The 25,383-nt window shown below is 40.9% G+C and overlaps 1 protein-coding gene across 3 annotated transcripts in view; it reads left to right on the top strand.

The window, feature by feature from the left end:
- Myo10 (myosin X) overlaps positions 1-25,383 on the top strand; it is a 205,172-nt gene that overhangs the window by 118,077 nt on the left and 61,712 nt on the right. Inside the window, exons 10-19 of one of the 3 annotated variants that reach the window (XM_078016810.1) lie at positions 1,402-1,531; positions 2,661-2,779; positions 3,659-3,805; positions 3,988-4,088; positions 4,203-4,269; positions 4,808-4,900; positions 5,297-5,365; positions 6,019-6,101; positions 8,779-8,887; positions 11,987-12,067. In XM_078016810.1, coding sequence (XP_077872936.1) covers positions 1,402-1,531; positions 2,661-2,779; positions 3,659-3,805; positions 3,988-4,088; positions 4,203-4,269; positions 4,808-4,900; positions 5,297-5,365; positions 6,019-6,101; positions 8,779-8,887; positions 11,987-12,067 — 999 coding nt within the window. Of the gene's footprint in view, positions 1-1,401; positions 1,532-2,660; positions 2,780-3,658; positions 3,806-3,987; positions 4,089-4,202; positions 4,270-4,807; positions 4,901-5,296; positions 5,366-6,018; positions 6,102-8,778; positions 8,888-11,986; positions 12,068-21,177; positions 21,261-21,389; positions 21,410-25,383 lie in introns of those variants that run through there. The other 2 variants (XM_040271656.2, XM_040271657.2) reach the window with 2 other exon arrangements.

Genomic DNA, 25,383 nt, shown 5'->3' with positions numbered 1-25,383 from the left:
ATTTAATGTCTATGAAACTTTGTTGTTTTTTTCTCCAGATACTAAAATGATAAGATTGTGTGTGTGACCTGGCATGACACTACTACATAGTTGTGTTGTTTTCCAGAAAGATTACTAATTTATAGTAGCAACAAGCAGTGTATAAATTTCCCTGTTCCACCAGTCTTTAAGTTGATAATTCAGAAATTTTTGCTAGTTTAATAGACATGCCCTCAGATTTGCTTTAATTTGCACATATGTGATTTCAAGGAAGATAAACATTCTCTGTAGGTTTGCATTTCCTCCCTAGAAGTGCCTATTCTGTTTTTGTTGCTCACATGTCTTTCAGGAGAGTTTTTAATTATGTCTCCCTCTCCATTGTTTGTCTTCTCCTTCTGGCTTTATTACTTTTTCCCTTTAAAGAAATTAGACCTTTCACATTTAAAAATCTCCAGTTGTTTCCTTTGCAGTTTCTATTGTCACAGTGGTACATGGTTCCATTCTTCCTGGTCTCCTGCTGGTCATTGTAAGGATCCCCTTCTCTGTGCAGCTCCTTGTCATCATTGTGTCAACAAGTCTGTCCTCAGGGTGTGTGTGTTGGAGGGGGGGGAGGGAATTCTTTTTAAAAGCCTTTTTCCTTAAAAGAATATGCTTCTAAATCACAAAAGAAAATGAATGAATCTTAGATTTGATTCAGAAAACACCTGGCTCCGTTGTTTAAATGCTTGTTCTGGTAACAAAAACCTAGAGGTGACTTTATTTTTCCCAAAACAGCATTACTTAACTTCCACTTACTATCCTGAGGCCAAGACACAGTCATTAAACATTCTTTGGAGAAATTAAAAATAGAGATGTCATCAGGACTGTCCAGGAAAAATAGATCCTCATCTATTCAAATTTCCCTTCAGTGTCTGTTGTATAAAAGAAAGAAAAGAGTGTCCCATCTATGGAGTTCCTGAGTAAGAATTTTATTCCATCTGTTTGGCCCCTGTGCTGTATAACCATCAGGCAGGGGCCTCAGTTTACCCTGAAGTCTCATCAGGTATGAGTCCCTCTAAATACCAGCACCACCCCACAAGTTTTATGTCAAGAAAACAGTTCCTTGTTCTTTGACATATCCTGTTACCATGGTCCTTATCACTATTTTCACTCCCTCAGGTAATTTTTTTTTGTAGAATAAATACAGGGCTTATGTGAAAGATATTTATTTTATTTCATTGATTGGGTTATCTCTGAGCTTTCCAAGTCCTTTCATTATCCCTCTTCATCCACATGGGTCATTGAAAAGTGAGTGGTTACTATCTGTTACTTGTTTTCTTACCTTAAGAATAACACCTCGTAATTTTATCGAGCCATGAATATTTGTTCGTTTCCTTCAGTGTCAAGATCAACATAAAATTACCTGTGTCTATGTCCTTGCAGACGGCAATGGAAGTGATGCAGTTCAGCAGGGAGGAGGTGCGGGAGGTGCTGAGGCTGCTGGCTGGAATCCTGCATCTCGGGAACATTGAGTTCATCACTGCTGGTGGGGCGCAGGTGTCCTTCAAAACAGGTGAGAGGCTGCACCTGCCTTCAGCCTTCCTCCCTTCCTTGGAGTCTTCCTCTTGCAATTTAAACCTAGAAATTGACTGACTGACCTTTTACAGAAAGAGGTTTTCTGGCCCCTGCAATAGAGAACTAGGGAAATTTTTATTCTCTCTCTTTTTGGTGCTGGGATTGAACCCAGTGTCTTGGACATGCTGGGTGCACTTTCTGCCACTCAGTGCCCCCCAACCCCCAGCTGAGGAGCTATAGAATTTTAGCTGTATCTGATGTGAAGTGTCAGCTCGTAAAGGGCCAGGGCACATGATCGTTACTACGGAAAGGGGATGGTGTCTTTGTTCTCCTTACTAAGGAAAAAGGAAAATGGGCCAAATAAATGGAAATAGGAACAAGGAGGACTTGATGTAGGGAAAATATTAAGTCAGGTGGACTTGAGCTTTGCCCTGGTTTTTAGTGTAGCAGTTAAGAGCATTAGATTTCCAAGCCAAAATGCTGGGTTCAGATCCCAGGTCTGCCACAAGCTGTGGCCTGTGTTGTTAATCCCCTAACCCTGGTGCCTGCTCGGCAGGACCTCAGAGATCTTTGTCAAGATAAAATGAGTGAATATTCATAGAGCTTTCATTTTTCTGGAGCGACTTATTTACTGTAGTGTTTTTGAGTACTTTTCTGATAGAAGCAGTAGGTGAGGTGCTAGAAGCTGGGAACTGGAGGAGTTTGGGGTCTCTGGAGGAGATGGTCTGTAAGCCAGTACTTCTCAGATGTTTGATCCCACCCAGCGCTCCTCAGTATCCTCAAACCATTGAACACAGGAGTACTTTTTTGATGTGGGTTAAATGTGTTTGAATGTTGGAAATTAGAACAGAGGCATTTAAAAGATTTATTATTTCATCTAATCATAAAAATAACAGACCCACATCATATTAAAATAAATATTTTTTATTTAAAAAACTGTTTTCCCAAACAGCAAAACACTGTTGTGAGAACAGTTACATTGTATTACCATTTCTGCCAAATGGATTCAGAAATGATTTGCTTTGTGGTGTCATTCTGTGTAGTTAGCTCTGAACCTATTTGAGGTCCAGTGGCTGGTTTCTTTTAGGAGGCTGTGGGTGTACTTGGGCCTTACACTTTGCTTTTAGCTCTGGGCAGGTCTGCAGAGTTACTTGGGCTGGACCCAATGCAGCTCACCGATGCTCTGACCCAGAGATCGATGTTCCTCAGGGGAGAAGAGATCCTCACGCCTCTCAATGTTCAACAGGTACCCACACTTTGCCCTCAACACCTGTCTTAAAACACACCCCTGGGATTTCAGATCTGTGACTTTGATTCAATCGAGTGACTGACATTGAGCTGTTTAAATGACTTTGGCTCATGGTCCACATGTAGAAGATATCCAAGTTTTGAGAATAGACAAAGATGTTGAATTAATTCCTGAGAGACAGTATAGCCTAGTGTTTACAAGGACAGGTCTAACACAGAGCCCCTGAGTTTGAGACTTTGTCCTTACACTTACTAATGTCCATTCTTGGAAAATATATTTACTGTGCCTCGATATCCTCCTCTGTAAGACAACGGTAGTTATCGCACCTAATTCAAGGGTAAAAATAACAAATATATGGTAAGTAATGCCTCCTTCAGAATAAACCCTACATAAACATTAGCCTATTGTTGTTGTTCTTTTACACGAAGTCAGTGCAACAGCATGTTTCTTGTTGCTTCTGCTGCTGCCTTGAGCCAATTTGTATGCACTAGCCCTTCTGATATGTTTTTTAAATGGATGAGTAAAAATGTTAACCATATCATGAGGAAAAACTTCATGTGTACAAAGTAGAAGTGGAGGAGAAGATGAAAATTCTAAAACTCAGGTCTTCATCAGTGTTTTAAACCTGACGAAATGTGTACTCATATATGTAGACTCAGGTTCTTTCATGTAACTGAACATGTAAAGTTGCGCTTGGAACCCTGCCACTTCAAGGGGCTCTTGGAGACTCTTACTGTAAGGTCAGTCAGTGAGTTTTTGCTTTCTCTAGATATCTGTGCTTTCCTAAACAGTGTGGATTTACTTAACACTGGGAGCCCAGGTCCTTCCTCAGAGCAGGTGTGGCCAGCTGGGGCTACAGCATGTCCTGTCCCCTAGGCAGCGGACAGCAGAGACTCCCTGGCCATGGCACTTTATTCACGCTGCTTCGAGTGGGTGATCAAGAAGATCAACAGCAGGATCAAGGGCAAAGATGACTTCAAATCTATTGGCATCCTTGACATCTTTGGATTTGAAAACTTTGAGGTAGGCTTCCGAAGAGTGGGAGACATGAAGTCTGTTCTGTTTTTTGAGCAGCTGTGAAGCATATCTCTTGAAACAGACATGGATATGTTTCTCTGTCAATTTTTTTTTTTTTTTCCTTTTCTCCACTTGTATATGTAGTGGTGAGGGAACTAAAGATTTTTGTTGACCATTTCCCTTCTCAGGTCAACCACTTTGAGCAATTCAATATCAACTATGCAAATGAGAAACTTCAGGAATACTTCAATAAGCATATTTTTTCTTTAGAACAATTAGAATATAGCAGGTAAGCACTTGCAGACTTCCATTTCAATTATTTTTTTTTTAAAAAAAAATCCACTAAATCAGATAGTTTAAAGCTGTATTTTAATTTCACTTGTCCTTCTTCATCTCTCCACAGAGAGGGATTAGTGTGGGAAGATATCGACTGGATAGACAATGGAGAATGCCTGGACTTGATTGAGAAGGTAAGCGGTTGCTGAAGAATGGTAACAGTCCCAAGGGTGTCCAGCCGGGCTGATTCATATTTATGGGAACAAAATAACTTGCACGAACTCGTACATCAAAGATGTGAATGTTTAGAACACAATGGACCATTTGGAAGCATACATGTAAATGTGCAAGGTTGAATTTAAATACTTGGCTGCTTCAGACCCATTGTTTCATTGAACTCAATGTTTAATAATCGACAGTGTGTGAACTGGCTTCACATAGATCGTAGTCAGTGGCAGAGCCTTAACAGGCTAGTCCAGGAGTAGACTGGCCAGTTGCAAAAGACTGATTCCCCAAATTGCAGTGGCTTCCATTTTTTGAAAAATACTTATTGTAATTTAAATTAGTTGGGTTTTTTTATGGTATGACATTATAAATTTTTCAGTCCAAGAAGTTACATGCTTTTTTTCTTTTGACCACTGGCTTGATAGAGATCAGAAAGAAGCTCTAAAGTAGTTGGAAAGGTAAACCTTCAACATTTGATTCATTCATCCTTTTCTTTCCCACCTGTAGAAGCTTGGCCTCCTCGCCCTCATCAATGAAGAGAGCCATTTTCCCCAAGCCACAGACAGCACCTTACTGGAGAAACTGCACAATCAGCATGCTGTATGTCAACCCTGCTGGCTCTTTATTTCCGAATCGCTTCTGCTCATGAAGATAATGCACAGATGTGTCTTAGCCCAACTTTACTTCCCACATTTAATTATTTCTTTTCAAATGAAAGCTTTCCTCCTCTAATTCTAAATTGAATGTTAGATTTGGGGCTACTTGTTAGAATATGCCAAAGTTCATTGTATGGGTGGAAAACGGAAGCATTCTAACCCACTGTACTGACACAGCAGAGAGGTAGATGGTTCAAGTGCATCTTCTGCTGTATCCTAAACTGATGGTACACAACAGGCACTGTAGTTTACTGCCCACTGTGTATGGTTTTCTCTAGAAGTTCAAGGAAATCAGTGAGTGAATTAAGGCATTTGTATCTTTTTTCTTTTTTCTTATTAGAATAACCACTTTTATGTGAAGCCCAGAGTTGCAGTCAACAATTTTGGGGTGAAACACTACGCTGGAGAGGTAACTTCTTTTTGAGATAACAATATATTTGTGCATTTAGTATTAAGAGAAAGTAGTAGTTTCAGAAAACAGGCACAAATTTATTGAAATAATTTTGTTTTCATGAGTCTAGCTTTTAAAAGAGTTGCTTCTAGCCAGGTGTAGTGGCTCATGCCTGTAATCCCAGGCTGAGGCAGGTGGATCACAAGTTCAAAGCTAGCCTCAGCAACTTAGTGAGACCCTGATTCAAAATTTAAATAAATGGTCTGGGAATGTGGCTCAGTAGTTAAGCACCCCTAGGTTCAATCCCTGGTACTAAAAATAAAATAAATAAATAGATAGGTAGGTACGTAGATATTTAGATAGATAAATAAGTTGCTTCTGACCTGAAACGTTTCTGTTGACCAATTTGTCCTTCTCTCTTATTTGTTTATTTATTTATTTATTTTGTGGTATTAGGGATGAAACCTGAGGCCTTATGCATGCTAGGCAAATACTCCAATACTGAGTCACATTCCCAGCCTCTCTCTTTTATTTTTTTAAGTGAATTTTTAATTTATTTTTTCTGTTTGTTTTACGTGATTTATGCGAACCTAGTGCCTCACATGTATTAGGCAAGTGCTCTACCACTGAGCCACAACCCCAGTCGCTCTCTTATTTTTTTTTAAAACTAGGTTCTGTATGATGTCCGAGGCATCTTGGAGAAAAACAGAGACACATTTCGAGACGACCTTCTCAACTTGCTAAGAGAAAGCCGGTATGTGGGTGTCCTCTATGAAGTCATTAGCAAGCCAATTAAAATCTGTGCAAATGCACTTATTCATGTATACCGAACAGATTACTACTGTGGAAACCCTTGACATTATATCTTCTTTTCCAGACAATATTTCATCAGTACAATGACACAGAGATATATAATAATAGCAGTGACTATCATTTAATGAGATGTCAAAATAATAGCGAATCCGTGAGTTAGGTACTCTGATAGATCTCCTTATGTAAATGAGAAAACTGAGGCATGGAGTGGTTAAGTGACTTTCCTAAGTCACTTCCACTGGTGACCAGTGAGCTGTAGAGCTTTGTTTAGCTAAGAAACTTGAGACCCTTAACCAGTCAGACTGCCTTTCTTCACTGCCAGCTTGGAGCAGAGTGTTCATTTCAGGCTTGGTATTGTAGGATCCAGGTGTCTCTTGTTAGTACAGGAGTGACAAGAAGAGTAACCAGTTGTTAGCTCAACTAAAGTTCTACATTTATTACACTTCCATTTACTAACTCATGAATTATAAATTCACACCATTAATTCAGTAGCTAAGGAAAACATCCAGAAACTTTTAACGGTTACTTTGGCTATTTGTAGGTATTAAACCAGGAAGCTGAAAGCTTTTTATACTGTATGGATCTATAACAAATAAATTATTTTTTTAAAGCCATTGAAATTGTCCCACATCCCTTCAATTTTTTTTTTCCACACAGAAATACATTTTTGATATCTAAGGAAGGAAGTAGCACAATTGTTAAAAAGCTGTAATTCTTTTTAAAATGTAAATACCAGGTGGCCATCCTGTCACTTAGCTAGTGGCTGTGAATTGGGGTGAAGGGGATCCAGGCTAAGCTATTAGCTGAGAGCTCAGAATTTGAAGTTTTTGATCTTCGCACTTGTTTTAACTTCTCCTCTGTGAAAATTTTACTATTGATAATATCAACAGCTATTTTCATTTTTAGATGAGTTTTCATACCCATTAAAAAATGCTTTAAAATACCACAGCATGGGGCTGGGGATGTGGCTCAAGCGGTAGCGCGCTCGCCTAGCATGCGTGCGGCCCGGGTTCGATCCTCAGCAGCACCACATACCAACAAAGATGTTGTGTCCGCCAAGAACTAAGAAAAAATAAAATAAATGTTAAAATTCAAAAAAAAAAAAAAAAAAAAAAAAAAAAAAAAAATACCACAGCATGTTATCTGTCAAAGCAGTTTGAAAAGATTTAAAGTGATACATTTAAATAAAAGCTGCATGTTGATTTTAAATAAAAGCAGTTTGTTGTAGTGGAAAGATCACAGGCCTGGAGCATCTGGATGGGGCTTGGCGGGTCGCCTCTATGCTAGTGTTGGGCGGCTTTGTGATGGGGTGAGGAACTTGCTGTTTCAGCCACTCACCTCTGCAAGCTGAGGGCTTGAGCTGTTGGCTCTCTCTACCCTTTCACCTCTAACATCTTTGACCTCTTAATACAAACCAAGCTTTTCTCCAAGAGGTCAACTGCACAGTTGGAGATCTTAAAAGAGTGAGCCTTGCACAGCCTCCCGGAACAAACGTGAAAAAGTGCTGTAGCAGAGCGAGAAACACTAACATTGCCACCTTGGGGATACAGACTCCTAGATGTCCTCCCTGCCTTTCCTGGTGACAGTGAAGCCACCAAACTCCCCGTTATATCCCATATCTTCCATGCAAGGAGGATGGAAAATATGGGGAAACATTTTTTTTAAATTTTATTAATAGTGGCAATGGAATTTATTGAACTTCTTAATAGCAATGACAATGACAGTTAACATCAGTACTCATCTTGTGCCAGGGACCATGCTCTCAACCTTTTGCATTTCATCCTTGCCTCAGCATTAGGAGACAGTTCTAAAATGATCACCATTTTCCAGATGAAAAATCTGAGACCAATACTGGGGGCCCAGGCATGATTCACCCTCGTAGCATAGCTAGCAAGTGATGGAGGCGGAATTTGAACTTTAGTCTGCCTCAGTCCAGATTTAGTGTTCCTCACTAGCACCTTCCCATAAGTTAACTGGTAGGGTCTTCACAACACTGTAAGAGCAAAACAAATGTAGTTGGCTCTGCATTTCTGTGGTTCTGCTTCCGTGGATTGAACCAACCTTGGATTAAAAAAAATAATGCATCTATGCTGAACACGTATGGACTTTTTTTTTTTGTTATGACCTAAACAGTATATTTTAACAATGGCATATACACCATGTTAGGCACTATAAGTCATCTGGAGATGATTTTAGGTATATGGGAGAATGACATGAGGGACCTGAGCATCTTGGATTCTGCTATCCACTGGGGGTTTTGGAAGCAATCCCCTGTGGATCCCAAGGGCTGGGTCTGTCGCCCTACAGGTCAGGAAACCCAGGTGACAGGGTTCAGGTGCTGCTCTGGAGCACAACACTCCTAAGTGGGAGGCCAGCCAAGTCACTGTCCCTCCAGTCCACGTCTCTGCAATGTCTGATGCTCTGAAGGCTGGTATAGTTTTTCAGTGCCTGAAGCTCTTGGCAATAGTTAGTTTAAAGTCCTTGGAAGCTGTCTTAGCTCTTAGGCCTCAGAGTGCCACTTTCAGTTATCAGTGGGAAAGTGTACCATAATTACAGTAATCGGACGGCTAATAATTGGGTGTGTGCATGCCTCACGATCCTGCTTTTCCCTCACACAGGTTCGACTTCATCTATGACCTCTTTGAACACGTCTCAAGCCGCAACAATCAGGACACCTTGAAATGTGGAAGCAAACACCGGCGGCCCACAGTCAGCTCACAGTTCAAGGTTAGTCTCCACTGGGGCTCACGTGAGTTCATTGTTACTATAATTTTAAGAACCCAAAAGAGGATTTAGGTATAGTAAGGACTATGGGAATGTTTGATTTTGTTTTCTTTTATATCATGCTTTTCAAATAGTCAGTCCTTTAGAAATATACACTGTTTGGGTTGGGGTGTAACTCAGTGATAGAGTGTGTGCCTCACATGCATGGAGACATGGGTTCAATCCCTAGGACTTCCCCCTAAAACGTGTGTGTGTGTGTGTGTGTGTGTGTGTTATATAATATATAGTATACATTTATGCATATATTTTTGTGTGTGTATATATGTATGTATGTATATAAACGTATATAAAATATATACATTTTCTGAAGCTGATGAAAATATGGTTTTTAAAAATTATTATTAAATAAAGGAGAAGTGTTTAAGCCCCAGCTTTTAAAATAACAGATCTCCTTAAGAAGGTCTGTTTTAGTTGTAGCTAGGCACAGTGGTGCACGCCTATAATCCCAGTGACTCCAGAAGCTGAGGCAGGAGGATCACAAGTTTGAGGCCAGCCTGGGCAACTTGTCTCAAAATAAAGAATAAATAAAAGGTTGAGGGTGTCACTCAGCAGTGATGTGCTCCTGGATTTAATTCTTAGTACCACAAAAAAAAAAAAAAGAAAAAATGAAGTTCTGTTTTGCCATCTTTTTTGTATTTAGAAGCTCATGTGAAAATAGATGGTTTTTCTTCCCATGTCTGAATGTCTGGTATTTTTCCCAGGTATGTTTGCAATATCACAACTAGATATAGTGACTAAGTTCAGATTTAAATAAGATTAATTTCAGTTACTTTGCATTTTAAATGTGTAAGCATTTTATCTACCTTAAAAGGTAGAGTATGGGCTGGAGATGTGGCTCAAGCGGTAGTGCGCTCGCCTGGCATGCGTGTGGCCAGAGTTCCATCCTCAGCACCACATACAAACAAAGATGTTGTGCCTGCCAAAAACTAAAAACAAATAAATATTAAAAAGTTCTCTCTCTCTCTCATACACACACACTCTATCTTAAAAAAAAAAAAAAAAAAAAAAAGGTATAGTATAATGAAGATATTGCCCTCAAATGGAAATCCCAGCATGAAGAGAAGTGGAGTCAGTTCCTCGGCTGACACTAAACATGCCCTGTGAGGCTGGCCTCCCTTTGGCCTCTCACACAGGGATACTCAGGGCTCACTGTGTGCAGCCTGCTGTACACTGTAAGTGGAGATGAGCTGCCACACCGGCATGCAAACAGCATGGGTGGTACAGCAGTAAGGTTAGGTGTTTTCCAGATTAGATGTAATAAACACAATATTCATGTACCATAAGATATAATGACAGCAGCTACGTATCCTGTGCTGCACATTGAGCTAATTAGTTTATATTCGTTGTCTGGGTCACTGCTCCTGTAACCCCATGTGTGCATGTTATTGTCTCCGTTTTACAAATGAGGAGTCGGAGGTTTGGGGCAGAGCAGACCCACTCAGACCCTCAGAGGAGTGAAGGTGGGATTTGAGTTGGACCTCAGTGTGTCTGACTGTACAGCCTCGGCTCTTAATCTTCCAGTAGAATTGCTTCCTTTTTCTAGGGTGCCCTATCCATTTGCCTGGAGTGTCTTAAAAGGCTTTTTGAACATTTGGGACTTGAATTGGGTGAGGAAGGAAGGAAAAGGCTGGGTGGCCTTCCTGGTGGAGACCAGAACAGGAGAAGAGTCTGGAATCCGGGAGTAAGTCTTCCCTGTAAGGCTCTCTGCAGACAAGGGCCTGTGGCAGTGCACCTAGACACCAGAGTATGAAGAGCCAAGAATACCAGGATGCTTTGTCCTCTTAGAGATCCTAAAGCTTTCTGAGCAGAAAAGTACCTGATCAAGGTGTCAAGGACAACCTGGTTTTCTTCTACAGCAAAATTGTAAGAAAAAAAGAGAGCTTGAGGGAAAACCAATGAATTAAAAAGAGAAATAGAAGATACATTAACTATGGTGCATGAACCATTTCATTCTGATGCAAAAAAAAGGAAAAGAAATTTTAAAAATTATAAAATCTGAGACAGAACAGATTTTAAATGTGAAAGAAATGTTTAGCCATTGTACATTTTAATGTTTATTTAGATGTTAATATAAAGAATCCATATATCTTTTTATGTGAAATAATATTTGATTGATGTCAAAAGTGTTCGGCCTTTAATAATACATACTGAAATATTGATGGGTAAAATAATGGAATGTTTGGGATTTGCTTTTCCACAAGGGATACGCCTAGTACATATGGAGACAGAGACCAGATGAAATGAGATTAGCCTTGAGCTGCAGCTGGAGATGAGAACTGGTGACCCATTGTGTCTGCTTTAGAAAATGTAAAAAATTCTCCATAATAAAACAACCTGGGAAAGTTTAGCAAGTAGAATTACAGATTGATATAAAATCTAACTGGTGACTTAAAGGTGAGAGTGAGAGATTGTGGCTCAAAGACCAGCCAAGTACTCTCCCTAGGCTATTTTGATGGAAATAATGAGTTTATAGAAATAATTTCCATGGAAAATAGGTACTGCTCAGAATGGCTATTTGTGTGTGTGTGTGTGTGTGTGTGTGTGTGTGTGTTTGTGTTTGTGTGTACCAGAGACTGAACGAACAGGCAATGAGCCACATCCCCAGCCTTTTTTTTTTTTTTTTTTTTTTTTGGTACTTTATTTAGAGACAGGGTCCCTCAGTTACTCTGGGCCTCACTAAGTTGCTAAGGCTGCCTTTGAACTCTTGAGCCACTGGGATTACAGCCATGTACCACCACCCAGCCAGAATGGTCTTTTTAAAAGGTTGTGCTTCAAAGGAAGTAATAAATACATTTCATATATTATGGAATAATTCCAGTTATAATGAATTGTAATATCTTTTGCTTTGTTTTACATTAAAATGATATAATTAGAAATGAAAATCTCTTTAAGTTACTCCTATGATTTATATATATATATATATATATATATATATTTTTTTTTTTTAGCCTTGTTTCCAATAAGTACCTAGGGTGTTGAGAAATGTAAAGTGGCCTCATAAGAGACCAAGTCAATACATACCCTTTCCTTTTCGTTTCCTAGGACTCCCTGCATTCCTTGATGGCAACCCTGAGCTCCTCCAACCCCTTCTTCGTGCGCTGTATCAAGCCAAACATGCAGAAGGTAAGATTCACGAGTGCCAGGCTGAGTCTCTTCCTCAAGGACACAGCCTCCTGGGGCGCCTGCTCATAGATTTGGTTTCTCCCAAGTCCTTTCCTTACAAATGGTTGGAAATGAATATGACCTTCTCATAACCTGGCGTTAAATGGAAAAACATTTCCTTTGTCCTCTGAGTCTGTTGGTCTGCTTTTGAATGATGACATTAGGCTTTCGGGAAGTCTATTTTAAAAGGAAATATTGTGAAGCCTTCACATTTTTCTTTAGCATTTGGATTGATATTCTTATATCCAGCTCCAAAATGCAGTATAGCTATTTTGAAAAAGTTCTTGTCGTGACTTTTGGTTGTGGTTGACTTGTTGTTGTTGTTGTTGTTGTTTTTGCTTTATTGTCAAACATGATGAAGAAGCTATACTCTAAGTAGTAATGTTGGATTTTAAGTTTAGTTAAATTAATTGATTGAAACCAATTTGAAGACATCGTATAAGTTGTTATAACATGAAGGCTCTTCTATTTTTAATGATGTAACTCAATTAGAAACAACCTGAGAGTAAAAAAGGAGGTTATCCTAAATTTTAAAAAAAAAAGGGGTATTAGAAATGTGCTGTTGCTAAATCCAAGGCTAAATGGTTACCTTGCCTTAAAGTGTTGTTCATAAGTTAATTTTGATTAGGCAGACAAGCCTCTTAGAAACCTTTCTTGAGAGAGAAAAACACCGTCAAGATAGTCATGCCCAGAGGTTCCTCATATTAAAGAACTGCCATCTTCATGAGGATTAATGTTGCAAGGGGGCAAAATTGCAAAGTATGCAGTCAAGGGGAGAGATAAAGAATGTCCACATGCTTCTGCCCCTTTAATGCTTTATTCATTCAAATTACTCCATACAATTTCACTCTATAGGTTCTTAATCAAGAAAATGACAATCCTTAGTGCTAGGCACTGCAATAGACATCATCAATTCACAGCAAACAATTCTAGATTAATTAATTCTAAGCACTGCAACACACACTCCATCATGACAGGCTAATGACAGACATTCCCTCTGCACGCTAAGTTCAAAAGTCTTAAGGTTTTATGTCTAGCAGATGCACACTCACTTAGACCGCGGTGACCAGGTCCGGAACCAAGGCAGGCTTTTCCTGGCATGGAGTGGACAACCGGTTGAGGAGAAGTTGTGGCTCTCACCAGGGTCCAGACGAGGTGGTAGAGTTTGAGAGCAGTGAGGATCATGCAGAAGATCAGGAAATGATGACAAGTGATGGGATGTCAGGTCCTCATCAGGCCCTCCAGCTCCAGTGCATCCTTGTTTCGGCTGGCTGAATCCCTGTTCATCAGCTCTATTATTTATACTAAATTTTGGGGCTTTTGACCCCCCTTTCAATCCTTATCAGCTACCACTGGATTTCTCCATGACATCATTTATCCTAGGATCAGAAACATCTGGTCTAGTAGTCTCCACCCTAATCTTCTCGCCTTTCCCTCTTATCAGGCGAGGACAGCCTGCCAGGGGCTTCACTCTGTTGATCAAAGTGAGGGGAAGTAACTTGTCTGAGGCCATATTGGAGGGCTCAGTGGATGTGCCTGGTGAAACTGCAGGTTTAAAACTGGAGGTTTTAAAATGGAGTTGCTTAGGCTCAGGCCTAAGGCCATCCTCACAATTGAGAAAGCTAACCTGGACTTTGTCCCGTGATATGGGTTACAGGTGGGCATCTCTCTAGTAAACCCCCTCAGTCTGTTGCCTGTGAGGTGAGAGGGCAGGAACCTGGCCAGAGCAGGTTTTATATACAAGACATGAAATGACTTAATGTATACCATTTTTGTAGTTTAAAAAAATAACACCTTTCCATTTTTCAAATTTATATTAAAATGTTTTAGGTCGTAGCACAAAAATGGTAATATAACAATCCATAAGGTTTTTTTTTTGGACACAGTGTTGGAAATTAATAGGTAGAACCTGTCTGTGTGTGACACTGTGTCACGTACACTGGTTTATGTTCCTGTTGCTATACTGGGTGATCTTCCGCAGGCGTGTGCACAAGGCAGTGTGGACGGGCTTCGTGATTCTAGCATATACCTCAGGTGCCACTTCATCTCTGCCAGTGTTCTTTTCCTTGCTTTTCGGTGGAGTGGTAATTCCATAATTCATCCTTCAAATGTACAAGTCTTTTTCTCAGTCTAAAGTCTTAGCTGCCGGGTTGCACATTACAGTTCCTAGGGAGCCATGGTTTCGTGAGATGTTTTTTTTTTTTCCTTTTTTCCTGTTATGACATATAATCTTGCAGTTTTACAGTCAGATTCAGTGAGACAGGAGTATGTCCTGGCAGTGCTGTGTTGAGGATAGAAATTTCAGTTTGAAAACAAACTTGATCCTCAGTGGTTTGGGTTTCATTCTTAGATGGCATGGAATTATTTTTTTCCTTTAAATTGTAGAAGCTTTTGAAATTAGGCCTGCTTGAAAACACTTGAGCAGTCTAAATGTTGAAGAAATTACCTCTTTTTGATGTTTATTTTTCCACGCTGAGATTCAATTGTACCCAGTTGCTTTGGATTTTGTACTTTTAAAAACGAGCCAACTCAACCTCATGTTCCCATTTATACTGGCTCCTGGCCCTACTATCTCCTGACTTAGAGCACATACTAATTAATAACACACCAAGAGATGGGCTGTAAAAACTGTCTTACTGCCATTTGAAAAGCACCCAGCAAATGAAGGCCCAGGCACAAGAACTGACTTGTCTGAGATGTAGGTGTGATTTATAAGTGTCAAGATGCTAATGAGAATAGGGAAATACTAAGCTATGCATCAATTAGCATTCATTTGATTCCATTGAAAATATTGTTACTGATATTTATGTTCTATGAAACGTGTCTTTGGAGTTTTTTGCCAATTTCTTTAGTCCAAAGATGAATTCTTCTAGAAAATTCCATAGGGAAAATCTTGCCTTCCCTGTGTGCAGCGATGGGGGATGTCCATTTCTGGCTATAGGGCGATGGGTCTCCTCTCACCTCACGTCCTCCTCCAGTTGGTTCATAGTGGGAGTCTGGGAAGTTGGATTTAACTCTAGGTGAATGTAGGTATTTTGTGTACTGTTCAGGAACAAGTGTTACGGGGATTTGGCAGATTCTGGAGGTTTTTATTTTGTTTTGTTTTGTTGAGATTCTGTGGCCAAAAAAGAGAGAAGGAAAACAGCTCTAGACTCTGTCCTAAGAGCTGTAGAAAAAGAAGATGGCTATTTTTGTGCTTTTATGAGCAGGTAACATGTGCAGGATTCATACTTTGGCCCACCGAGTGGGACCACACGACCCAAGACCCATAGAACGGGCTGTTCTACTCTGCGGCAAGTGCTTGAACCCCCCCAGTGGGTATTTGGGCCTAAAGAATCTGGGAATCCTTCGCGGGTTTTGGTTATTTGGTTTTATTGTTGGGTTTTTGTTTTCTTGGGGTTTTTAAATTTATTTTATTTTATTTTATTTTGGGGGGGGGTGTTTGTTTTGAAAAGCAGTAGAAGGAGGGAGACTGTAACTGAAATGCTGCAACACGTGTCCACTCATCTGTTAACAACATGTGGCCTTGTCTTTATAAACAGCCTTTCACTAATCTTGGGCATTGTATCAAGGGCACCCACCGACACTCACTTCTTTGGGAAATCCTCTTGGCGCCAAGTTAGGAAGGGGATTCAAAAACACATCTGCTGACAGGAGGAAGTCTGCAGCCAGTCCTCGGGTTCCAGCACCTCTGGAGGATGAAAATCTTCCCTTGAGCTTAGAATCTGCTGTTCACCAAGGGCAGACTTTTCCATTAGGTGACTTCTGGTTGCTGATGTGGCCTTTCTTTCAACCTTTACTGTGATTTGCTTAGGTAGTCGTAGTGGCCGGCTCGCTCCCAAGTGTCCCAACCGACCACAGGTTTCCAGATGAGAGCAAACCTGCTTGGCCTCCTACGAATCTCTCCCCAAGGGGGGGGCGTCCCTGGTCTATGATCTCTCCCTGCCTGGTATTTTAGCAAATAAGTTCTAGTCAGAAAAGTCTCTCATTAACATTCCTCAGAAAAACCCTGAGGAGATTCAAGACAGAATTAAAGATGGGAACAGACTGATAAGCATCAGGGAGACCTGCCCGTGTGGGAACCAGTTGTCTGCAATTCCAGGCAGAGCGTGAGGCCGGGGCCACTTGCTGCAGAGTTAGCTGGGGCTGCCTCTGCTCCCTCCTTTCTGTAGGCTAGGTTGGGTGTGGCAGGGACTCCAGGAGGGAAGCATCCTGGATTCCTTTTAACTTGACACAGCAGTATCCTGACAGCTTCCCTCAAGTCTCCTCGTGAAAGGGGCGTAGGTCACCTCAGTTTCCCCAGGGCTGGGATCTGGTGGAGGAAGACATCCAGCAGAGGAGACCTCTTGGAATGAGGCTCTCTTCTGAGGGAAGAGTGAGGCTGCTGATCCGCTCCAGAGGAGGGCAGCCAGAGGTCTAGCAGGTGAACTATGGTAGTGTTTTCTGGAAAAGGAAACATGGAGAGAAAAGGAGCTGGACCAAGGTCTTGGGACTTCCTGTCTCCTGTCCTGAGATATGAGGACCGGAACCCTCTCACAGAGATGACCTCAGTGTCAGTGCCTTTTACCTAACAGAATCCTGCTGACTGATCTTTCATGATGCTTTTTTTTTTTTTTCTTTTGGGCACAGTGCTGGGCATTGAACCCAAGGTTGCCCTACCACTGAGCTACACTCCCAACCCATTTTACTTGATTTTGAGACAGGGCCTCACTGAGTTGCCCAGGCTGGCTTTGAATTTGTGATCCTTCCTGCTTCAGCCTCCCGTATATGTGTGTGCCACTGCACAAGGCATGATGCTACTTTTTATTTTTTTTTAATATTTATTTCTCAGTTTTCAGTGGACACAACATCTTTATTTTTTTTTTTCATTTTTATGTGGTGCTGAGGATCGAACCCGGCGCCCCGCGCATGCCAGATGAGCGCGTTACCACTTGAGCCACATCCCCAGCCCTGATGCTACTTTTTATGTCACACAAAGTCCTTCATTTTGATGCCTGGACAGCTCATGAGGACACATGTAAAGTGACAGCCATGCAGATGTGGTGGAAACATGCCCCTTTGTTTCCAGAGTCCTGATAACATGATGAGTGGATTCCATTAATCCAGCCACTGATCCTGGGAATGGCGGGTGCTGTTTACCACTTTTTTTCCCATAGGTTTTTAATGTTTTGAAACAAAAACATTTCTTTAAAAAAATCTGATAACATCCTGGCACATTTCTTCCTTTGAATTTCTAGTCCTCTTATTCTTCTATGTCTTTTATCTTTTCTTATATCTCTTATTTCTCATTATCCTTACTGAACTTTTTCCCAGTAGCACTTTGGGTTTGGTTTTAGGCCTCTGTCTCTGCATCCTAATCCCATGGAGACCTGACCAAGCCCTGCTCTGTCGGCCTATCTCATGCTACCTGTCCCTCTGCACAGCTCAGGTGCAGGCTGGCTCAGGTGTGTGCTCTCTATACCTGAGCTGCTCAGAGGGCATGTTGTATGTGCAGCTACCCGTGGTGTGTGAGTGCCAAGCTCTGCCAACAGAAAGGACATGTGTGCTGTTGTTAATCGTTACTACCGTAAGTTCTATTCTAGTTATATATTTTATTTTTAGCATGTTTTTTCCTTGAAATCATCTTTGATTGTGTGTAGTCGAAAGTCACCCCTGGTATATACCAATACAACCACTTTGGGGCAGCATTTTCAATATGTACCAATCTTGCATGTTAATAAGTTACTTCACCGCATCTACCTCCCTCAAGTGACCCTTTCTCAGGTAGAATACCTGTAGGGTTCAAGGCCCTCTTAGAACAGCCAAGCACAACATCAGAGGCTTTATACATAGGCTCTTCTTCATCCGAGGATTGGTGCTTCGTCCCAGTTCTCTACATAGAACACATCTTCCTGTTCCAGTAAACAGCCTCCTGAGCCTGTTGGAGGCTGCTGTGTTTTGTAGAGCTTTGCTTGCCTTATTACTGACTATGTTTGTTTTCACTTGTTTTGTTTCTTACTTTGTGATTATTTTCTAAGGCCTACATTTCCCCTTAATGGCCCTCCACCCCCAGCTGCTCCCTGCTCTACCCCGTGAGTACTCCCTTACCTGCAGGACCTGGGTATTTGGTCACCTGTGTTCCGTATCAAGGGCTCCCAGGGCTCTGCGCCACTCCTACAAGACAGGGCTCTGGTTCTAGCACATCTTGGCACGTCACAGCCCTGCTGCCTGGGAGGAGCATTGCAGAGCACCCAGGTATGGGAGCCCACAAAGATGTGGGATGAAAATGGAGTACTGGGAAGGTGTGACCCAGGTTTCTCTCACTAAGACTTTTCCCACTTGGTCTTATGTGGCCTCAAGATTTTCTGCCTTCTGACGTGTGAGTATTGACAGCTCCTGCTTAGGGGGACAGCTATGTGTGTTGCAGGAGGCCATGCTGACATGCAGCTGCTGCGTAGTACTGTAGAAAGCCATTAATTCATGCTTACATTGCATGTTTATGCTGGTAGACAGACTCAACATTCATATGGCTTCTTCTTCCTCAATTTAAGCTGAATCAACAGGAAAATCTGAAAATATTGTCAGACCCTTTTTCTTTTTAGGTTTTGGGGTTTTTTTTTTCTTTTGTTTTACCCTTGAAGACTGAACCTAGGGGTACTTTACTACTAACCTACATCCCAGCCCTTTTTATTTTAATTTTGGGAATGGTTTCACTAAGTCTCATAGGGCCTTCCTAAATTGCTGAGACTGGCCTTGAACTTTTTTTTATGGTTCTGGGGATTGAACCTCAGGGGCAATCAACCACTGAGCCACATCCCCAGCCCTATTTAGAGACAGGATCTCACTAAGTTGCTTAGCGCCTCACCATTGCTGAGGCTGGCTTTGAATACGGAATTCTCCTGCCTCAGCCTCCTGGGCTGCTGGGATTACAGGCCTGAGTCACCACGCCCCTCTGGCTAGACCTTGAAATTTTGATCCTCTTGCTTCAGCCTCCCAAGTCTCTGGGATTACCAGTATGCACCAACAAACCCATCTTGAGTTTAGTTTAGTGCAAACCTCTGGTAGCCTTTTCTTTTTTTCTCATTTAAATTTTTCTTTTTCTTCTTTTTGGAGGCAGGTACTGAGGATGGAACCCCCGGGGTGCTGGGGTGCTCTACTACTGAGCTTCATCCCCAGTCCTTTTTTATTTTGTTTTGAAAAAGGGTATTGTTAAATTGCCCAGGCTGCCCTTGAATTCGCATTCATTCTGCCTCAGCCTTCTGAGTAATGAGGTTGTAACCAAAAGCTTGGTCCTCATCCTCAACACCAATCCAATAAGGAAGATAAGGTCTTGAGGAAAAGAAAAAAGAAGGTTTATTTCTTTGCTAGCAAAGGGGACTTCTGTCCCAAAGGCTGTGATTCTGTTTATCCACAGAAATGGAGCTTTTATAAAGGTGATTCAGAGAAAATGAGATCAGAGAGGAGAGATCAGGGAAGAGAAGTTTAGGGAAAAGAAGATTGGGGAAGAGAAAATTGGGAAAAAGATATAAACATGTAAGTTTCAAAGCCACAAGGGATGTAGTCAAATAAACCCCTATTACAGCGCTACCATACCTGGATAAAAATTTCCTATAGTCTTTGGCACTGTTATTGGAATAACATTTTTATTTCAGTTTTTATTAATACATGCAAACATTTACACAAACTTTGAGCATATACCGAGTTCCCATATTACACCTAGCCCCACATATCCAATTTCCTTTCATTAACATCTTGCATTAGTGTGGTGTGCTTATTATAAATTGAACCAATATTTCTACATTATTATGAAAGTCCAAAGTCTACTTTAGTGTTTTACTCTCTGTACTGTTTTGGATTCTCTGAGGTTTGTTTTGTTTTGTTTTGTTTTGTACTGGGAATTGAACCCAGAGGTGCTTTGCCATTGAATCACATCCCTAGCCCTTTTTATTTTTTATTTTTAGGCAGGGTTTCTTTAAGTTGCTGAGGGCCTCCCAGAATTACTGAGGCTGGCCTCAAATTTGAACTCCTCCTGGCTCAACCCCCTGAGCCTCTGGGAGTACCAGCTTTTGCCACTGTGCCCTGTGGTTCTTTGAGTTTTGATGAACACATACTGTCAAGATGTGTCAGAATACCAAGCATTCATAATCTGTGCATCATCAGTAAACATTCTTTTCAAGTAAAATTTTATAGGAATAGGATAATTCCTGATTGTCTGGCTGAAGGCTGAAGCATTGACAATGAGGTTTCTGTTGCCCATGATAAATTGTGCATAATATTGTTTTATATAGAAGAGGCTCGAGGAAGTATACAGGCATCAGCTAGGGAGCTGGGAGTTTCTAAAGTTATCCCAATTGTCAGCTCCTGTGACTTTCAGCCTTTGAGATGGTTCTGCTTTCTCTACATTCTTGTGGAGGAGGGGAATTCTACTGGCATTCAAAAACCATGAATAGTTCTTGCCTTTTCTCCAATTACCTCTAATGTCCGGATTGGCTTTCCCCATCGCCAGCAACTGGAGCACCCATTGCCAGCATCTTCTTTTTTTGACTTTTGAGAACATCTTATACAAACCTGTAAAAAGGCAGCTTTACCTTTTGAGGAAATTTTAGTAATGGAAGCGTTAAAGCAGCCATTCTTCTCCCCAAACAAAACAATCCCAGTAAACCCCTCAGTGGTCACTTTAGTCCTGTTTACCAAGTTGTCATGGCAACTATTCAGCCTTACTCTCTAAAGACCAGGATAAATAGCCATAAATGAAGCTCAGCTCAAGTGAAGAGTGTTGTTCTCAGGGTGGATTTTCCAAGATCACAACCAAATTGATTGATTTTGCCCTGGGGCAGTTAAAAAAAAAAAAAAAGATCATCTTTCAAAAATCAAGATTCTTTGGGCTTTTAAATGTATTTGCACACAGTATGTATGAGATAGCTTGCTCCTGTAGATAGAAATATCTAAAGCAAATATCATTACGCCAGCCTGGCCAGGCTGGACTTCTTTTGAGTAGAATCAGGAATGAATTAAGCAGGCGCAGCCCAAGGCATCACATAAAAGGCTGGGAACACCATCGAGCTGAAGAAAGCCCGTTTTTGTGTCTGTCAGCTTAGATGCTCGCAGCCCAGACTGCTAAAGATGCAGCCATTTACACTGCACAAAAACTGAAAGGGGAGAAAGAAAACCCAAGGTAGGGTTGTTCCTCTTATTTGCTTTGCTTAAAAGTTTTATGTACTTTGCAATGGTTGTGCTGGTGTAAAACTGCAGAGGTTAAATAGGAAAGGAGTGGATTTTGCCATTTCTCCGAGCACCAGAAGTGTTTAGTTTCTAAACAAATGGGTAAGTACTGATTTTGATTGTTTGTACAAGTTTGAACTACTAATTTTTTCTTTAAAAAGAAATATGAAGGATGTAATCCAATTATCAGATAAGTCATTGGTAATGTGATATATTTTTGACAGCCTCCTTTTATTAGGAAAAACATTTTGAATTGGAAGGTGGACAGTAGTGGGGGTTTCTTTTGTTTGAATTTACTTGAAAGTATTTCTCTGTAAAAAAAAAAAAAAACTTACACACTAGTTATATAACTTTTCTTTTCCTTGCTGGGAGCTTTAGACATCTTTAAAGAAATCTGCACAAGAATAATCAGTCTCTTTTTGAATTGCATTACAAACTGGTTTACCCAAGTGTGGAAATGTGAGAAGTTGTAGGAGTTCGATGGTCATCTGTTGAATATCGTGCGCTTGTTTCACACCCTAAACACATGTGGGAATTTTGCAATCAGCCTGGAGAAACCTGATGAGGCACATTTTGGATTCTCTTATTCCCCAAAGCGAGATCTCCAAAGAAAGGACTAAATCGGGTGCCTGAAATGCTAATCTTTGCCTACACCCTGACTCCAGTTCAGTTGATGTCCAGTGTTCAGTTGCTAAATGCACCCTTGAAGGGAGTGACTGTTTTCAATGTGAGGGTGGTCTTTCATAGTAAATAGAGTTACACTTAAATAAAATGAATCATAATGCACTGACTGCTACTGGGCTAAATCTACTTTAATTGAAATAGATAAAACACCATCTAAAAGTAAGTGGAAACCCAAATATTAGCATGTGAGAGTAATTAATTTGACATAAATGTATTACTCTCCTAAAGTAAAAAATAGCCTATGAGTCAGCTACAGGAAAATACCACACATTTCTAACCCTCTCAATACATGAAAATTGGTTTTCTCACACACTTGGTTAAGTTTAAATTTGTGGATAGACAGTCCGTCCGTCCCTAGCCACTTTTTATATGTGTGTATGGTGTGCTGGGGATCCAAACCCAGAACCTTCTGCATGGAAGTGCTCTCCCCCTGAGCTACACCCCAGCCCACACTGCACTCTCCCAGTGAACGCCATGGAATGTTAAAGGGTGTATAAGGAAGGTGATGCCATTAGAGACAGACCCCGGTCTGCCCTCCTTGCTTCCCACTCGGGGGTACCAAGTGCTAAACAGAATACCTGTCTTCTGCTGTGTCCCCCACAGGGGTACACATGGCCCTCCTTGCTGCAGCCCTCTAGCCCTGACTTCCTGATGAGAACAGGAAGTCCACTGGTAACTTTCAGCCGCCCCTTGCAGGCAGGATTGTTATCCTCTGGAGTGAGAAGCCCCACATTAACATTTTCTTGGGCAACTTCCTGTGTGTGGATTCACTTGAGGTCTGATCTGGACTCCCACTGGTCGGTCACCAGCTGTGGGAAGGACTGCTGACACTTGGAGCAGCTTCCCCTCTCCTCCTGCTCACCCAGGCTCCCACACACACCCTCACCTGGTGGCTCCAGAGTGGAGGGGTTATTTTGAGGATGGAGACCAGGGGTGGGTTCCAGGTCCAGGTTCTAGTGTCTAAAGCTCCCCCTGGGATTTCTCTCAGCCTCGTAGCAGGTCCTCTTTGGTACTAGCCTGCCCTCAACATTTCACCGAGTTCTTGCCTCGGCTACAGTTTCTTATTCTCTTCTCAGGCCAGCTCCTTGCCTTATGCTAAAATATACACTACAAAGAATAGAAACAATAAGAAAAACACCCTAATAATTGCTATTTTTTTGTCTCCACCTGTCCCCCAGCATGATGGCAATACTTATTGCTTATAAATATTTGGAAAATATGCAAAATATTTTTTTTAAGATTGCAATTAGCCAGAATCTCACCAGAGACAATCCTGTTTACATTTTGTTGAATAGGTACTCTTTTAAGAATCATAATCTACTTTAATTTTGTATGTTGTTATTATTTTTAATTGTCATCCTGAGAATTAAACCCAAGACCTTATACAGGATTAGCAAACGTGTTCTACCACTGAACTCCATTCTTGAGCCTATTTTGTTTATTTTATGATAGGATCTTACTGAGTTTCCAGGCTGGCCCTAAACTTGTGATTCTCCTGCCTAAACCTCCCAAATATCTAAGGCCACTGAGCCCTGCCAACCTACTCCCCCCCCCCCCAATTAAGATATTTTATTGCTCTTTTAGCAAAGGAGAAACATGGGGGAAGTTGTGTGTCATTCTGTGATTCTGCCAGTTGGGGAGCAGAGAGTTTTTAAAGAGATGATTCAAAGGCTACATTCCGGCTAGGGCATGTGGCTCAGTGGTTAAGTGCCCCTGGATTCAATCTCCAGTACAAAAAAAAAAAAAGAGAGACTACATTCCAGGTGTTCTCTCTCCAGAGTTGTAATTAACTTGTTAATTTGAGAGAGAGTCATTTTCTTAGATATTCTGGTGCATCGTGGAGGTCTGAATTACTTCATTCCAGTGGTGAACTGTGCCCAAGTACATACCTCTGCCTGGGATGAGGAAGAAAGGTAATCCTGTCCTCCACTGGCCCAGGTTAGGGAAGGAAGAGGTTAGGGAGGGGAGGGAAAATGAAAGACAAAGAAACACGTCCTTTTAAAAATAAGTGGCAGTGGCAGAGCAGAAAGGGCTCCATTCAAAACAATGTGGACCACTATTGCAAAGAGAACCAAAGCAAACTCTTACAATTGAAAAACACAATAAGTGAAAGAAAAAAGAACCTTACTGTCAGATTCCACAGCAGAATGAACACAGAGGAGGGAGCCAGTTCACTCAAAAAGATCCATAGAAATTAATCTGAATAATAGAAAAAGAATTTAAGAAAATGAACAGAGCCTGGGACTATGTGGGGCTAATATTTGTGTCCTTGGAGTCCCAGGAGAGGAGTGCGAGGCTGAAAAGATATTTGGTGAAATAACAGCTGAAAACATACTAACTTTAGTTGAAGACACAAACTTGCAGATTTGAGAAGCAGAGAAAATCCCATCCAGAAGAAAAAGAGAAATTAACTCCAAGATATGGTTACTTTGTAGTCAAATTGTGAAAACCAAAGAAGAAAAGACAGAAACTTAAAAAAAACACAAATGTGTTACCTGTGGAAGAATACTAGTTCCAAAGGCTGGATTTCTCATCAGAAACCACGGAGGGTACAGCACTAAAGGAGGGGAGAAGGGAGAAAGTGCCCAAAGATTTGTTTCTGTTGGTAAACAGCATATCATGAACCATTCCTATGCTTTTTTTTTCCCCCCCTGAGTGTAGAATTCTTGTCAGTGAATGTGTTTTAAAGTCAAATTTCTACGATTGGATTTTTTTCTTTGTTGTTGTATACAATCCAATATTAAGTGCCTCAGTACTATTTTCTTAAGTTCTTGAAAGTTTATTTACTAAATCAGAGCACATATGCATATGCACATAGCCAAAATACCCTTCATTAACACCAAAAAAAAAAAGGAAAATATTTTTGCAATGTGTATAACAAAGGACATACAGCCTGAATATATAATGAGCCCTTACAAACCACTAAGAAAAGGACAATGTTTTAACGGGGAAATTAGTAAAACATATAAACAAGAAATTTACAAAAGGTTAAATATAAATGACAAATAACCTAACATCCTCCTGCCCCCCATACTAAGGATTTAAGTACTGAGCTACATCCCCAGCCCTCTTTCTTTCTTTGGTGATAAGGTCTTGATAAGTTGCTGAAGCTGGCCTTATATTTGCAGTCTTCCTGCCTCAGCCTCCCAAGTAGCTGGGATTACAGGTATTTGCCACCATGCCCAACCTGACATTCTTAGTGGTATGATAAGAAAGCACACAAGTTAAACTATCGAGATAACTTTGGCAGTGTGATTATTGAATGATATTGTTGGTTCTGTATTGCTTTACTTTTAATTTTTATTCATTTATTTATATGTAGTGCTGAGAATCAGTCCCAGTGCCTCACAAATGCTAGGCAAATGCTCTACCACTACGCAGCAAACTGAGTC

This window comes from Ictidomys tridecemlineatus, chromosome 1 (assembly GCF_052094955.1).
Source record: "Ictidomys tridecemlineatus isolate mIctTri1 chromosome 1, mIctTri1.hap1, whole genome shotgun sequence".
NCBI lineage: Eukaryota > Metazoa > Chordata > Mammalia > Rodentia > Sciuridae > Ictidomys > Ictidomys tridecemlineatus.
This window is presented reverse-complemented; position numbering and strand designations above follow the sequence as displayed.